Source organism: Moschus berezovskii, chromosome 10, assembly GCF_049115385.1.
Source record: "Moschus berezovskii isolate FMDL1 chromosome 10, NW_MosBer_1.0, whole genome shotgun sequence".
Lineage (NCBI taxonomy): Eukaryota > Metazoa > Chordata > Mammalia > Artiodactyla > Moschidae > Moschus > Moschus berezovskii.
This window is the reverse complement of record NC_142469.1, coordinates 100,888,192-100,905,848: the sequence shown is the minus strand read 5'-3', so window position 1 is coordinate 100,905,848 and position 17,657 is coordinate 100,888,192. Positions and strand designations below refer to the sequence as shown.

At 43.1% G+C, this 17,657-nt stretch overlaps 1 protein-coding gene across 9 annotated transcripts in view; it reads right to left on the bottom strand.

Moving 5' to 3' along the window:
• Positions 1–521: 521 nt before the first annotated feature.
• Positions 522–17,657, bottom strand: part of ARID1B (AT-rich interaction domain 1B) — a 434,495-nt gene continuing 417,359 nt past the window's right edge. For all 9 annotated transcript variants that reach the window (XM_088840857.1, XM_088840860.1, XM_088840859.1 and 6 more), the window contains 5 exons: positions 14,507–14,657; positions 11,666–11,762; positions 9,568–10,351; positions 7,509–7,639; positions 522–5,063 (listed from right to left, as the gene is read on the bottom strand). In XM_088840857.1, coding sequence (XP_088696983.1) covers positions 3,342–5,063; positions 7,509–7,639; positions 9,568–10,351; positions 11,666–11,762; positions 14,507–14,657 — 2,885 coding nt within the window. In that variant the 3' untranslated portion in view covers positions 522–3,341. The remainder of the gene's footprint in view (positions 5,064–7,508; positions 7,640–9,567; positions 10,352–11,665; positions 11,763–14,506; positions 14,658–17,657) is intronic.

Below are 17,657 nucleotides of genomic sequence, written 5' to 3'. Positions count from 1 at the left end.
GGTGATGGGGGTGGCGTAGCGCAGACCGACCAGGCAGCTACGCTCGGCATCCCAGGTAAGAAAGTGAAACAAAACTCAGCGAGAAGAAAATGGACTATTTGATTGGTTACTTTGGCTCATTTATAATACTTTCTTTGCTTCCTTGCAGGTGAACAGATAATGAGAATTTGTACATGGTGTTTGATAAAAAATGAAGTATTTCCAACAGTTGGTAAATGAATGATTTCAGGGCGAAAGCCATCTTCTTTTTGTAAAAGAGGTAGTTCATAGCTTACATTCTGCTTACATCAAACTGTTCATAACCCCTTTAAAAAATCATTCTCTATTATAATTTTTAAAAAACTACCTAACTAGTTTTTGAATAGGCTACATTCACCAACAAAAACTGATTCTCATTGTTGATCTTAAATAAAACATTTGAATAATTATTTCTGCACACATGCCACCCAGTAATATCCTCTGTGACATTAAAATATTCAAATACCAACACATTTAACTTTATAGCACCATTCCAAAATGCTAAACTTTCTTTGCACCTTTATTTTAATCTTTTTTTTTTTTGTACACATTTAAAGTATGGGCATCCTGTAAATTTCTGAAAAGCCTCATAGGAAAAAAAACAACTAATTTTTAGGACAAAGCAATAACTCAGTTTGTAGGCAAGATGATGTCAGGCAGGCTGTAAGTTCTTCATGGGCTTCTGTAGTCTTCATTCTGGGGTGAGAATGTAGAAAGGATGCTAAAATCTTCCTGGATTACTCTAGAGATTACATCGCGTATCAGTATGTAAAATCTTGTTGTTCAGTGGTCAGACTCTAGATATTGATTACAACTCAAACCATGACAACAACAGTCTCTTGTATATTTCACTCTTTTGCTTGACAAACTTCAAAGTTTGTATACACCTTTTATTCATACTCTGTAAGAGAGGAATTATAATAATATTGAATTCCCTCTTACAAATCTCCAGATTTGAAGCTTGGAGCACTAGAATCTGTTCTTAGCAAGCAGATAAATTTAAAGTAGAATTATAAATGGGTTTTAAATTCAACATAAATTCGGCTGCATTATTATATAAGAAGACTGACTAATGTGGGAGTTGACAGATGATGAGAATGCTTGCAGGAAAAAAACCTTTTCTTGTGACACGAGAGTCCCAGTCCACCCTCTCACTGTAACCGAGCACTCCCGTCTAACTCTTCTGTTCATTACTGTGAGCAATGTGCACCCAGACAACAGGTCTGGTGAATAAACTTGGAAGTTCTGAGTCTGCTGAGATTGGCAGGGTGGTGTGAAGAGGTAGTCAGAAGGGTGTCCGCTAACGGTTTAACTCTGCAGCAGTTTGAAAGAAATCGATTGTTACACAAGAACAGTCAGTGACCCAGGAAGAAATTAAGTTTAAACTAGAAGTGACTAGTAATCGAAAGCTACTGTGCACCAGGATAGGAAGGAATATGAGAATATTAATATGCCCTGAAATAGAAATAATCACTTTGCACTATGTACACCACATACAATATAACATATTCTTTTTAACATTGCACAATATAAATATTATACAAGGTGGAGTAAACTAAATGCAAAATAACTTTGAGGCACACAGGAAAAACACGGAATAGATTGAACTCTGATCGAAATTAGGATGGGGTTAGAAAAAGGCAGGGTGTTACACTGTCAGGCCAGTGATCTCACCTCACGGGCTGGCAGCCACCACCCCCAGACACTGAAAATTCTCATACCGCCATGTTGTCAGAGTTGACTGCTTCAAACAAAGGCCAGTTATTTAAATCCTTTGAGAAAATCAAACTCTTGCTCCCCACTCTAAAGTAGGTAACGTTAAAAGTCCCTCCCGACCTCAGGGTTTCATAAGGAGGGGGCTATGTTAGTACATGGTTGTTTCCCCCCTTTTTCTTGTTACTTGGTTACTATGAAACCATTTTAAGGAAACTGGAACAGTATTCAAGAACACCCATCACAGTGCTTAACAAGATTTAATGTACATTTATTCTTAACATGTGGAACATATAAAGATTTTATACTGAATAAATGATATTCATTAAGCCAGAGGAAAAGGAGGAATTTACATCAAGTTTTTTTGTTTTTTTTTAAACTACATTATCTTGAAATACAAATGTGGATTCTCGTCACTGAAAAAATTTTGAAGTTGTGTTTCTTCCTTTTAGTTGTATTTTTTTTGTCTGTACTAGTAACCATTGTGTAAATCAATCCATATGCAACCATTTCCACACCTTGATTCATGAAGCAAATTGTGATCAGCTGCTCTCCCGAAATAGAGCATGACTTTATACATACAGAAACTTGTACATTACCCTCTTTTTTTTTGTATTTTTTTCTTGTTTGTTTTTGTTTTTTGTATTTTTTCTTTTTTTTGGAGATATGGCCCTAATGAAAAAATATATAAAATAAAAATAAAAAATTATTTAAATCTACCATCACTTTGTAGTTACCACATCATGAAAAAGAAACTAAAAACTTTTTACTAAAAAAAAAAAAAAGAAAAAGGAAAAAAATGAGGGTATGTTTAATGTACAACTTCTATATACATCACAGCCCAAAGGCAGTAAAAAAAATATTTAAAAAATGATTAAAGGAATTGTGAAGAACTGTCATGTGGAAGGTCAGACGACAGACAGCAGACATGACGGTAGTGGTGAGGAAGCAACTTCCGTTGATCGTTGTCAGGTATGTTTTCAATCTTAACTTAAAAAAAAAACATTTTGCTCCTAGCCTAATGTAACCATTTTCCTGTGGAGAAACCAGTATCATTTCCTGTTTCAATGGCTGACTGACACACCTTCATGAGCCCCTATACCTACATCTCTAGAAATTTCTATTGCACAGAGCTTTGGACGATGGGATACAGTTGCAATTTTTTCATTATTTGAAGAATAACACAGCTAGGAAATCTATATGTTTTCGCCTTTTTGTCTCAGTGTGGTGAAATTTTCCCATCTTTTGCTGTTAACTTTTTTCTTTAAAGTCAATTTGCTTCCCAAAAAAATGCAATACGACATGGAAAAGAACATTAAAAAGAAAATCTGAAAAACAAAAAGTGACCTTTGAATGCACCAGACAGCAACTTTGGTTAAAAAAAAAAAAAAACCCAAAAGGATGTACTTGTACACACAGACAGCAAATATTAATTTTATAACTGTTCGAATTAATTATCTCTTTAATTCCCAATTGGTAAATAGTGGATGGGGCAGAGGAGCAAAGATTTTCTTTCCTTCGTCCTACGCTGGAGAAACAAGAACAGAACACAGCCAGTTACACGGGAGCCTCTATAGTCTTCACTCACACAGGCTGCCTTCGCACTGATGTCATAACTGCCCGATCTGAAACAGTACATCGCAGATGACCGATGCCACCAGAGAGTTCAGAACAGCTGATATCGAGATATCCAGCAATCGGCCCTCGTGCAGAAGGAACTCAGAGCGGTTCTCGTCCACTCTGGCCATGGCCAGCAGAGCCTTGGCTGCCCTGCACATCATGTCCACGCTAGGGGGCTCTAGGGGCGGGGGCTGCATGTGCATGAGGTTGTGCTGGCTCTGCTGATACTGGGCCATCGTGACCCCATCCTCCAGGAAGCTTATCAAGTTTCCGATGCTTCCCTTCTGCACAGCTATGGCCCTTGCAGCCAGTGCGTCCCCTTGGGCAAGGTTCGATAAAAGCGCCATGGACATTTCTCGACAGACTGGGTTTTTGCGATCCCCAACGTACCTAACTAACGTGGCATAGAATTTCTCCTGACGACTAAATGGAGGCGTGGCCAAGATCAGGTCCACATTGTTGTCCTGGATGCTGAGTTTACAGAGCGTCTCCAGCACGAGTCTCTGAGGTGACAGGACAGAGTTGGGTCCCACTGTGGGAAAGGGGTCTTGTGCCTCCGCTGATGGGCACACCATCCAGTGCAGCAAGCCATCCAAAATTGGCAAGCAGATGCTTTCCGTGTAAGCAGACAAGTCTAGCTGCCCAGAAATGTTGGCCAAGGTGACCAACGTGTTATCCCTTAAGACCTCGAGGCAGTCCCACCACCACTCATCTTTGCTGCAGGCCACCCCTTTGTCCTCGTCTTCCTCCTTCTCGTAGGTCTGCGGCGCTCGTTTTCGCTCGGGATGCTCATGGTGAAGAAGAATCAGCTTCCCCAGGATCAGCACCAGGCCTGGGTGTTTGGACATTTCCGCGTCATTCCCAGGCACAAAAGACAAGCTCCGGACAATATTGGACACGCAGATGCAGCGCTTGGCCAGCGAGTCCTGCCAGTGCGCGATGGTGCAGAGTGGGGCCTCATCCCGGCTCCTTGGCTCGTCCTCCAGCAGCTTGATGTTGCGGTGACTTTTGGCTTGATGGATTCCGAAGGGAAACTTGCTGCTTTCGGTCTGGGTACCAGGGTTTGCATCTTCGGGCAGAGCCCCTGGCCGAGCAGACAGAACATCATCGATGGTTGCGATGATGCTTTTCTCTTGGTGCTCGTCAGAATCCCCTTTGCCTTCCTGGTCTTTCTTTCTGCCTGTGGAGCTCAAAGAGGCAGGCGGCCGCCTGCGAGGAGGAATCTCCATCTTGCTCTCGAAGTGAGTCTGGATGTGCTCAGTGGTGTCTCCCCCGCCGAGCTGCCAGTGCAGAAGTCCACTGCTGAACTCCTGAACGCGACCCAGCTTGTCAGAGCGGTCGACGACAAACAGGTTATTCTTTTTGACTATCTTTATTGGCAGCTTGTCAAATTTACTGGCTTGCCTTGGCTTCTCCTTTGGATCTGCAGTGGCGTCGGGGGAGGCCACAGTGCTGCTCCTGTCCTCCGTCTCAGCCCTCCCGCTGTCTTCCTCCTCCTCGTCCTCCTCCTCTTCCTCCTCCTCAATAGTTTCAACATCTTCTTCCTCTCTCCCAGAATCGTCGGCCAAGGACTGGCTGTCCTCTCTCTTCGCCGCATTGTGGTCAAGTGCTTTTTGGCTGGGGTCTCCCACTTCGTATTCCGTAAGAATTCCAAAAATGTCAATCAGGCATTTCCTGAAGTACTCTACTAAAAGTTCGAGAAATCCAGACAACTGGAGAGGATGAGAAAGAGAAGAGGTACAACGTCATAACCTCTCCGGTGTGACTGAGAGGGTGAAAATCCTGCTAGCCAGCCATGCATCTCTATGATGATTTTCACATTTTAATGTTTTTTTTTTTTTGGCTAGGCCAAGAAAAAGAAACCATGTGTAAGTTAGAACTATCTTCCTGAATTTTCCATTAATCAATACTTACTATCTTTCTTACTTGGTGTTTACTTTCCTACACCATCAACATGAAAACTTAGTTACTTTCCCATTTCTGATACTACCCCTGAGGGAGTGCTCTGCTGTTCTTTACCTTTGTTTCTGGTTTAGACACAGTACCATTCTTACTAGAAGAGTGGGGACGCGGATTTTATAGACTCATTCACCCAAAGTGAGTCTGTTCTCTTATTTATCTGAAACTCTGCTTGCCTATATTTTTATGGTTATTATTCTTAGGATTTTATGGTTATTTTTGTCTTACGTGCCACAGGTTATTCTAATTTACATTTACTCCATACATTTTGGGGAGAAGATAATTTCAGCAATGTAGTAGCTCATAAACACAGAAAATTAGAAACAAATCGATTTAGTCCCTGAGATAAATGAATGAGAATGTCTCACAGAATGCACTTTTATACTTCAGCTATTCCCAACTCCAGCCGAAAGGCAAAAGGAGCTCTGAGAACCAGCTGTTTCCTTTAAGCAGATGTTCATATCAAGAGAACCAACATACTCACCTCCCTCAACACCAATGCTCCTGCATTTAGGTATGATGAAGAATAAGTAAGTAAACAAGGATTTCTCAATGATAGGTGTTACGGAAATTGACTATAATTTCATTATCTGGCTATAAGTTTACTGCAAGGAAGTTTGAAACAATTATAAAGAAGTAAGGGGACATGGCAAGCCACTCCAGTACTCTTGCCTAGAAAATCCCATGGACAGGGGAGCCCGGTGGCTTGCAGTCCATGGGGTCGCTACGAGTCTGACGTGGCTGAGCGACTTCACTTTCACTTTTCACTTTCACACATTGGAGAAGGAAATGGCAACCCACTCCAGTGTTCTTGCCTGGAGAATCCCAGGGACAGGGGAGCCTGGTGGGCTTCCGTCTATGGGGTCACGCAGAGTTGGACACGACTGAAGTGACTTAGCAGCAGCAGCAGCAGCAAGGGGACACCCAAGTACCAGCCAGGTAGAGCTTGCTTTTAGGGTACGAAGGCACAAGTTTTTAAGTGGAGGTCTGGATGTCACCCCTTCCCATCTCGCCCCCAACATAAAGCTTAGTTTTTTCCCAGGACAAGGGAAGAGGGAAAATTGCTGAAGCAATGCTGCTTATGAAAAATTGGGCTCAATAGCAGCTCACTTAGCATTACGATGGAAATTTATTACTCTGGCAAAGGTAGTATATGTTTTCCTAATACTTATTTTCTATTAAAATGGACTTCATACGATGTTTATGACCTTATTAATATACTTTGTATCAACTGAAAAACTGCCTTTCGGGGCTAAAATGAGGAGTTAAAGGGGAGAAGAAAGAGGAAGTAGAAGATTTTGGTCCTAGTTCAACAGAAGGGAGGGAATTAGATGTTTTGGCTTTTTTCAACAAAAGCAAGAGTTGTTCATACACAGTAGGGAAAATGACCTTTTCTGATTTTTGTTTCTAAATATTTCTTTAAAAAAATCTGTAGTCCAGCTGGCTCTTGGGCCTTTTTCCTAATCCTCAGCTCCTTCTCTCTTCCAGCTATTATGCCAGCAGCTACTTCAAGCTTAGCACAGATCAAAGGAGGGTTTTAAAGGTAGGAGGCTTTTAAATGACTGCTTCAAAATAAACTAGAGCGGGGCAGAAATGGGAGGAAACACATCAAGAAACAAGTTTGACCATGACTTCATTACTACTGCAGTTGAACGATGGTACACAGGGGTTCATTAAACTGTTTACTTCTCTCTATATATATATATTTTCTGTAATATAAACACTCTTTTTAAATTTTATACTTTTAATTAAAAGAAAGATGTTAGGTCCCCCTGAAAAATAGGGTATGGTCTCACTGCAACTTACTGCATGGTGGTGTCTCATCCAACACTGACTACAGCTGAGACTTTGTGTTACATCTGGATTAGCTCTCACCGGCCTGCTAACACTCATTCTAACCAACAGCTTGATTTTGCCACTAGTGTCTATTCCACGCACATACATGCATGTGCACACAAGGTCACTGTTTTCTTATGAGAAATATACATGTGTGTTTATACTAAAGACTGAAATAAATTATTGTTCCAGACAAAATTCTCAGACAACCATACACTGATTGATGTTGGTTTATAGTTAACTGTAATGATAAAAAATTTTAGCTGCTGAGTCCTAACTGCTTTAGGCATTAGCTTAAGCATTATACACTACTTCATTTTCTTATTCTAATTTGGTTCTCAGTTGGACTGGTGCTGGCTTACCTGGGAGAGATTGAAAGTAGCGACAGTGCTGTCGTCATATAGAAGAATATTAATAGTGTCCAAAGCCCAAGTACTTTCAGCCAAAAGACCTGACTTAAGGGACATCATCACACGCCAGGCCTCTGGAGTAACTAAAAATGGGTGGAAGAACAAGGACATGATTAATATTAACTCTACACATGAAAGAATAGAAAATAACAGAAGAAGAAGATAAAGCAGAATGTTAAGTTAAATACTGATTTAAACAAAGGTTCTGAGGGACAGTTAAACATGGTCATTTCAGGTGGAGATTGACAACTGACAAGAAACTGTGGGTGAAGAGCTTTCTGTTTTGCAGGTTAAACAGAAGTGGGAATGATTCTTTCTGTATTTGTCTTGACTCTATTCACAAATGTATCAAGGTAGCATCTTCAGAAGGCTAGTGAGTATGCAGAATATAAGAAAAAGTTAATTCCCAAACAGCACGCACACTGATAGAACGCTTTCATTCTTCCATGCCATCTTCTGTCTGAGCTCTGGACCACAGAGCATGCTGTTGACAAGTACTAGCATTTTGATGGTTCTGGTTTTTTAGGAGCTTGGCCTGAGATGGAGGTCAAGAGGGACGATGAGAGGAAAGGTTTGTAAGATTTGTCACAAGATGGGGCTGGAGGGGAGGCCTGCTGTGTGTCTGAAATTTTAAGGGAAGCTGTCTCAGGAAACTGGTGGAAACACATGGTGTGAGCAGCTGGAACTCCCCACAGCAGCAGCCAGGCCAGATGCCAACTTCTGTGTGGGAGGGGCCGTGGGTGTCCACCTTTATTTTAATTTCATCTAATTTTCAAATTTTCTAAGACAGGCACATAATACTTGTGTAATAGAAAGGCAGATTTTCATTTTAAAATCAGGAACATAAGTTTCCCTAGGCTGGTATAACATGCACTAAGAATTTTTTTTCAAATTTAAATGTATTTATTTACTTAAATTGGAGAAGGAAATGGCAGCTCACTCCAATATTCTTGCCTGAAAAATCCCATGGACAAAGGAGCCTGGTAGGCTATAGTCCGTGGGGTCACAAAGAGTCAGACATGACTGAATGACTAACACACACGTTCTTAAATATCTGTACACATACACAAATACATGCATATATTTTTACATATATATTACCATATGTAACACGGTGCCCAGGGTCTGTTTCTCTCTTGCCTCCAGGACGTCCTCTATGTAGAACTCCTTACTTCCCCCTACCCCCTACCCCTTAATGTCTAATGATTAAAAACATTGGTCATATCTTTAAAATATTTAATTTTCTCATCATTGCAAAGGACTTTGAGTCACATGATTTTGAGATTTGGGGGAAAAAAGTTTGGATAAAACTGAACTCTATTATTTCCTTAGCTGTGTTAAAAGTACTTCAAAAATAATGCAGAAAAACTGTGTGTATTCCCAGTTTTCCCAAATCTCTAATTAGGATTTAGAAGATTCCACCCAGATGAACGTGTGACATCAGTGTTCACCTGAAAGAGTTCCTTGGTCCCATCAACAGTGCTGCAGGGATCACCTAAATTCTATCCACATGTGAAGTTCCACATAGCATATTATGTATCTGTCTATGCAGCACAGTCAGTTTTCTGGTTTTGCTCCAAGGGGAACTCACTGTCTGTATGTCCTTACCAAAATTACAGAGTGGCTTGCTGTCAAATTTTCTCAGGCCACCCTAGTGTTCCATCAGCCTTGCAGCTGTCCTCTTAAGCACACATGGCAGAGATCATGTGTTTGCTTAAGATCACATCTTTAAGCCCAAAATATAGTCCACAGTCACCGAGGAGTCCCCGCCTCTCACCTGGGGCTCTGCCCTCTCACACGAGTAACACTCACATGCAAGAAATCCATTTTAATTCTCCCTTTCCTCTGGAGCTTAATTCAGAGGCGTTGCTCCTGCATAAAATCATGTCCTGATAGTCTGCAGTCACAGAATTTCATCCCTTTGAGGTTATCCAACTACATCTAACCCAAAATTAAAATTCTAGATCGCAACAGGAAATCATTTCAGGAGCAAAGCCTTGGGAACGCTTACCGATATCTTTTGAGGTAATTTTCCGCCTTTGTTTCAGGACTGGCTGTGAGGCTTCCACAGAGCCAGGAGGGAAGGTGATCTCCCTTCTGATGGGGGGCGGCTGGGTGGGTGGCCCAGTGACCTGGGACGTGGCGACGGTGGGCATGACCTTCTGCATCTTCATGGAGGGGAGGAAGGGGGACTTGCTGGGAGACATGCGGCTCTCCAGGGAGCGCTGGAAGGAGGCGGGGCTGGGCGCCCTGGAGATGTGGTTTGGCAGTGAGGGCGGTGTCTGGTAGGACGACTGAGGCGGGCGCGTGATGGGCTGCATGGAGGCTGACGAGGACATGTAAGGCTGACGCTGGCTGACGTGGGAAGGCCACTGGCTCTCGTGGTTTATCCTCTGATCAGGGACCATCATGTCATCGGTACGGTTCATGCCGGGGTAAGGCGGGGCCTGCGCGGGGCCGCCCGGGCCTTGCCTGTTCTGGTAGGGATAAGGCATATCGTTGCGGGTCGCCCACATGCTCTGCTGAGGCCCTTCGCTGGAGGACGACTGCATCGGGCCGCCCATCATCTGCGGTGGGATGGCGTGCGGCTGTATCTGCCCCGGGCCCTGCAGCCTCTCTCGGTTGTAGGGGTATGGGTACTGTCCCTGCAAGGGCCTCCGGTCTGGGCCGGAGTAGGAGCTCCCGTACTGGTTGTACATCTCCTGCTGCTGGCTGCCATACTGCATGTTGTACATGTCTCCCTCGTGGCGTTTGGCTGGAGGCCCGTACATGCCATCCATATGGCGCTTGTAGTTCTGAAAATTCACAGAGACAGATCACACTGATGTGCTTTTACAGGTATAATTATGCACTTAAATTAGGCAAAATAGTTATTACGTGGTGGAATGTTCATTTCAAAATGAATATGGGAAGCTCCCACATCCACGGACTAACAATTTATGTGCGATATTCAGTACTACACAAACCACTGCACGTACTCTTGTTTTCATGTACTTCAAAACTTCCGTGGGAAAAAACCAGCCTCCTCTCCTGGTACTCTCTGGGTGGATTTGGGAGAGCAAGGTGAGGGTGACCACCACACAGGCCGTGCAGAACTGGGGCTTGGAGATCACGGGGATGGCTTGTGTAGGCAGCCAGAGACATCACCACAAATGACAGTGCTCTGAGGGCCAGCCCAAAGGTTTCCGGGACTAAACAGACTCCTTGGGCCTAACTTTACAGAAAAGCCTCCACACAGAGCTTGGCTCCTCACTCTGACCTGTGCCCCTGATACCTGACGTTGGATGAACCCCATCCCAGCCTCCAGCTGGTCTGGGTCTCCTTCTCCAGAAGAACCTCTGAGGACAGGGCTGGTATGGCCTCACTGAGCTCCCCTCCCAGAAGGCCAGGGCTTCCACCACTGGATCAGGTGGGAAGCTCCTGATGAGAGCGCGGGCCAGAGGCAAGCATATGGCGGAACACTGTTTAAGGTCAGCTGATTTGACGATACAATTCACTATACAAACATGCTCTGGTCAAATTAATGTTTAAAACCCCTTCTATTTTACAAGAGGTCTTAGACCTGAAGAGTTGTTTAGCGACAGCAAATTCCTGTGTCTGACATGCGTGCCTCTGTGTTAGCTGTGGTAACTGCAAGGTTATCTCACACACCTCGCGACTGCCGAGCTGCAGCACGGTGTAAACAGCACACACCTACACACCTAGCCTACACAGTCTCAATAACCTTATTCTTAAAAATAGATCAACTTTAACTATTAGCATATAATATTTTAAGCTGTTCACCCTACATATTCTCTAAAATATATTGACAAATTTCTGTGCTAAAATGTCAATTGATATAATAGTATATAGAACAGACATATGTCTAAAATATACTTGAATTTGGGCTTATTATTTACAAGGATGAATGTCCATAACTTCCAATAACATATTTTCAAGAGCCACTTCTAACCTGCTCATTTCAAAATCCTAAGAATACTTTTTAACGTAAGCAAATAAAACCTGATTGTTACATGTCATTTTGGTTATACTTCCTAAAACTCTTCAGAAGTATGTGAGTCTGAATTTTAAACAGAAAGCACAGAGATGCACGCTGCTCGCCAACTCACCGTCTGCTGTGGGTACAGGCCCGGCTGGTGTCCTCCATATGACGGCTGTCCTGAGGGAGGGCCTTGGCCCGGGTACTGCTGCCCATAAGGTTCATGCCTAGAATGAGGCATTCAAAGAAAACTTCACTGACTGTGGACCTCGGGTCAAGAGAGGGAGGAGGAGCCCACTTCTGGACATTCCATGCCGTCTTTCTTCCACAGCATCCTCCCGACAGGCACTGTGAGCAGCAGCAGCACTTCCACTCCCGTGGAAGGAGGGCAGCACCCACTCTGGGAGCGCTGCCAACCCCTGGCCGGTGGGGCGAGGAGTCCCACTGGACGGGCTAGCACCCTCTGCCTTTGAGGACGGGCCCCGCCCATCCACTGAGGGACCAGGGAGGGCATGACACACCCTGAGGTGAGGCATTAATGAGCGTAAGAAACCACAGAAGAACCTAAGTCAAAGCAGTATTTCTAGGAGCACCAGCATATTGACATATAAACGTGGAAAATGTTTCTGTTTCTAACTTCCTCATCAAGAGTATAAAATGTGCCAGTTTTTAAAGGAACCCTTCAAAATTAGTCCAAATGATACTAAGTTGGTATAGACATAACTACTCAAAATTTCAAAGTTCTATGACCCCAAAAGTCTACAAAAAAAGGATAATAGGGATGATTTAAATGTACTTCTATTAAATCTAAAAATGGGAATAAACATACATTTATTTCATATTGAGAAATTATAAGTACCATAAAAATATATGTTTAAAAGAACAACAGAATTGAAACTTTAGAAATTAAGCTGGTGCAGTTAGTATACTGAACTTTGTAAGACAGAATACTTGTCAAGGAATGAGAATAAGAAAGAAAATAAAATTTAGAACATCACATGTAAAACAGACAAGGGAAGTTTCTGCTAATGACATTGAAATCTGGAGGCAAGCTTATAGTTAGGAGAAAAGAAATATAATTGATGTGGATGAAATTTAAGCTGAGTAAATAACACTTTTCAGAAGACAAAACTTACTGAAGGAAATCCTAATATTGTTTAGTTGCTCAATCGTGTCCGACTCTTGCTCCTCTGTCCATAGAGATTCTCCAGACAATCTTTCCAACCCAGGGATTGAACTCACGTCTTCTGCATTGGCAGGCAGATTCTTTACCACTGAGCTACCTGGGAAGCTCAAATCCTAATGTGATAAGGCCAAAATAACTTCTACACCTGGGCCATGCCACATTCCAGAAAGCATTTGAGAAGAAATAGAAAAGTATATATCTTCCCTGGTGGCTCAGACAGTAAAGCATCTGTCTACATTGTGGGAGACCTGGGTTCAATCCTTGGGTAAGGAAGATCTCCTGGAGCAGGAAGTGGAAACCCTGTATTCTTGCCTGGAAAATCCCATGGATGGAGGAGCCTGGTAGGCTACAGTCTATGGGGTCACAAAGAGTCGGACACGACTGAGCAACTTCACTTCACTTCAGAAAAGTATATTTGCTCAGGTTCCTTTAAGAATATGTCTGAGGACGGCTGTTCTTCTGATCTCATCAGCCTATCCCTTGCCTCCTCCCCCTCCAAAAGCTTTTCCTGGACTCTCAAAAACAAACCAAATATTAGTAAAAATCCTTGATCTGGTACATCAGACTTCCCACAGCGGTTAAGTGACTAAGGCGGATTTCACAACTAAACCTTCACTAGAAGGTCAGAATGAGAAGTCGAGATTCCCCAGTCACTATTAGAAAGTACAATGTAGCTCTGAGCATGCGATACTGTGTAACTCAAAAACCAGGCTCACAGAGAATGTTAGAAAGAAACCTGATTTGGTAAAACAGTGATTTATCAAACCAAAATTTTCCTTTGTATTAAACCAGGGACACCTGACTGCTTAGCCAGACCTACAAAACCCAGCATGTGGACTGAGAGGGAGCAGTGTGGATCGAGGCCCTGCCAAGGAAATGATGAAAACCACACCTGTCCTGCCTCAGAGGAATGGTTAGAAAAAGAGCTCTATTTTACCTCCACTGGTTTTCTTTAAAAATGAAATATTCAGTTGAAGGCTTGGCTTCTAAGCAAGTCTCCGTTAGGGAGGTAATGAACGTGAGAAGCAAGGGATAGGTCGTCCATGGTAAGGACCATGGTCAGGGGTCTTCTTCACAAAAGGAAGTCCACCTAAGCCACTATTCGAGGAACAGCTTCCTCTCTGAGACATTTCAATGACTTTCATTCTAGCTTATTAAAATAATCTGTGCCAGTAATGCATCCTTACTTGCCATTTTAATATCAAGGGGATGTCCTGAGAAAAGAAAAGCTGCCCTGGCTTGTATCAGAGATGTTTATTAAGGAGCAAAGCATTCCCTCTCAGTTTAAAATGTTTGCAGGGGACAGTGGGAACACCTGAAAAAACAACGCCTGGAAGATGTTACCAAGAACCCACTGCTGCCTGAGCCTGCTGACAGCCCAGTGTAGCACCACTGCCCAGACCTTGGCCTGTGGGGAGGAAGGCAGGCACTGAGGTCACGGGAGGAGCCACACATGGACGCTGGAGCGGCGGTCTCGGTGTGGTGACAGTGGCTGGGACAACCTTGGCTCTTGCATTCTTAGGGAGAAGACTTGTGCCCTGGCCAGCCCAGCCCTGGCATATTTCTAAAATTCACTAATAAAAACACAGCTGTATTGGTGGCCTGGGGACAAGGTCCTTCTCCCCAGTTCCTGTTACAGTCATTGACTGAAGGCAGCTGTCTGACACGTACAGTCCTACTGAACTTCAGCAGGAAGCAGACATCGGCTGCTGGGGCTCAGAGATGTGTGTGTGGAAAGCACAGTTTCAAATAAGTCATCTCATCTTCATCTGAGGAAACACTCACCTTCGGTCGTAACTGGCTCCGTAGGGAAACTGCTGCCGCGGCCCCATGCCCAGACTAGACATGGCTCCAGACGGACTCTGGTTGTACATATCCTGCATGCTGCTGGTGGGCATCTGTCCTTGCGTCATGAAAGGCTCGCTGCTTCCAGGCACTGAAATATTTTCAGGAACAGGCAAAAAATTAAGCACTTTCAAATGCCAAAGGGCCCAATCATCCCTTTCTAGTCAGTGCTGTTATCCTCAATATGACAGATAACAACACTGATCAAAGAGTATAAGGTCTGAAGTTAAGACGGGCTCTGTTGAGGCAGGATTCTAAGTTGACCCCTCTTCCCATACACATCTTGTATGAGTCTCCCTGAGTGTGGGGAGAACCCACGAACGGGACAGGATGTCACTCCCAGGATTATCTACATCGCAAGGCAAAAGGGATGTCAGAGATGTAATTAAAGTCACCAATCAGCTCCCTGAGCTAACCAAAAGGGAGAGCACCCACGTGGGCCCTTTAAGTTGGCATCGAGAGGTAAGAGAGCAGGTCAGAGACACTCTCCCACTGGCCTTGAAGAGCAGTGCCACTCAGGGCAGAGGCCCACATGTTAGGAAGGACGGCAACCGCTAGAAGCAGAGAAGGCCCCAGATGACAGTCAGCAAGAAAACAGGACCTCAGTCCAACAACTGTGAGGAACCAAGTTCCACCAACGACTGCGAGCTCAGAGAAATGGAATCCAGGCTTCCAGCTTGACTTGTACTGTGACCCTGAGTTGAGAACCCACAGAAATTGGAGGGCATATGTGTATGTTGTGTGTTTTAAGCCATTTGTGGTGATTTGTTATGCAGTAGTATAAGAAACAAACACAGGCCCAAATCCATACTTATTTGGGTTAAGTTGCTAAATCTCTAAGTTTAATTCCTTATCTATAAAATGAGGTTGGTAATATCATCTCATGAAGTAGTTTGTAAGGAAGAGATATGTATACAGTTAGTTTTCCTTTCAGGAAAAAAAAAAAGTGAAAACCTTAACAACCACCCATGCACTGACTTACTCTAAAATCAGGATGAAGAAAATCATGAGGGAGTAAGGACTGCTCAAGAAGGGATGAGATATTTCTAACAAGGGGTAGAGTGTCAATTAGGTCAAATATGCAAATTAGCATTCGCTCACAGCCTGAAGGAAATTGGGTCAAGCCCTGAAACTAGCCTGTAGGCAAATTAAACATTTTAATGCAAATCTTAATTGATATACACTATCACCAACACCTGCCTTTACCATAAGAAGGTTACTTTCATGTTCTATGAGATAAAAGCGGATTACAATTTTGCGAGCTGATAAAATTTGTCTGTTTGGTTGACAGGTACAAATAAAGAAGTCTGACACTGGTAGAATATATTTTGCTTTATAAGGTACTTCCAAATACTTCATATCTTACATGCTCTTACATCAACCTCCAGTAGAACCAGTTTTGAAGTTACTTTCCAGTTTTGAAGTTATTTTCCATTTACTGAAGAAACTAGGGAAAACCACTAGACCATTCAGGTATGACCTAAATCAAATCCCTTACAATTATATAGTGGAAGTGACACATAGATTCAAGGGATTAGATCTGATAGAGTGCCTAAAGAACTATGGATGGAGATTTGTGACACTGTACAGGAGACAGGGATCAAGACCATCCCCAAGAAAAGGAAATGCAAAAAGGCAAAATGGTTGTCTGGATGAAAACACTACAGAGCTACCTGGTACCTAGAGCAAGGTAATCCACAGTCATCCCCTCTTCACCCCAACACTTATTTTCATTAAAAAAATATAGGCATAAGGAGACAAAAGAAATAGAATTCATGCTGTCAAACATAGCATAATAGGATATTGGAATAGTTTTCCATAACTTTGAAACCGGATTCCAAAACATAATTATTTTTCCATGTTATTGTCATATTTTCAGAGTCTAAAGGTATTATACAACCACCAACAGCACATTCTTTCTAGCATCTCATACCACTAAGGAAAACAGTTAACTCCAACATTCACAAAGCTCTTGAATTTCTGAGCTTATGGATTTATTGCATGTTTTGCAAAATTTTTACCTGAAATAAGCAGCTCAAACTTTCTGAAAGGACAAACTATAGATTATCTTGTTTTGTGTAACGGGTATATGAAATACATATGAAACAGAATTTCATTTAATTAAATGGTAATGTGCCCAATAATTAAAATTTTGAGGTTCTTTTTTTATTTTTCATTGCTCCATAATACTTGTGAAAACCAAGGCTTTAGGGCTTTATGCTTCTCTCTACTTAATGTTATCAAGAAATTCATGCAAAAGCACTATTATTTAAGGGATCCCAGAATAAATACTTCCACAAAAATGTCATTCACTACTTTTTTGTATGTTTTTCAGAAATAGTCATACCATGCCTCAATTTCACAGGACTCCGCTGCATTAGGAGGAGCGTCAACAGCATGGAGAGCTTGTGCGCCAGTGGAGAAGCTAGAGAGGGCAGCAGCTGAGACAGCTACGGTCTCAGGGCTGAGTGACTGCTGGGGACTGACACACACACAGGGAAAAACCCAGCCTGGGTGTTTGCTCATGTCAGTGAGAACTCTCGGGGATCTTGTCCGTCCTACAGTTGTCGATACCATTTCTCTGCTTGGTTCTCCAGGATTACACCCAATAACAATGCTCTGCCCAGGTCCAGACACAGCCTACCCCTCACTGCCTTGACGTCTACAGTGAACTCTGGTTTTCTCTTCTGTCTTGTTCATTCCCAGGTGTCCACACCACAGGCAGTAACAGCCACCCTCACTTCCCTCTGTCTCCTAACTGCCCACCTCACAGTCACCATCGCTTGGTTCTTCTCCCTTAACCCCCACATTCAACACTGAATCCATCAGCACGTCCTGCTGTTTCTACACTCCCCTCCCCCACACACATATACTGAGTGGTTCCATTCTCTCTCCCTGTTGGGTCTCACCCCAACCCCTCACCTCTCTGAGGACTCTGACAGTGGTCTCCCCAACTCGACCCTCACTTCTCTCCAATACATTCTCCATAAATGTCCAGATAGTTACTCGTTTATTTTTAACAACAACAACAAAAACCCAGTCACCTCACTTCATGTGTAAAAACTGCAAACTTGTCAGCACACGCAGGAAG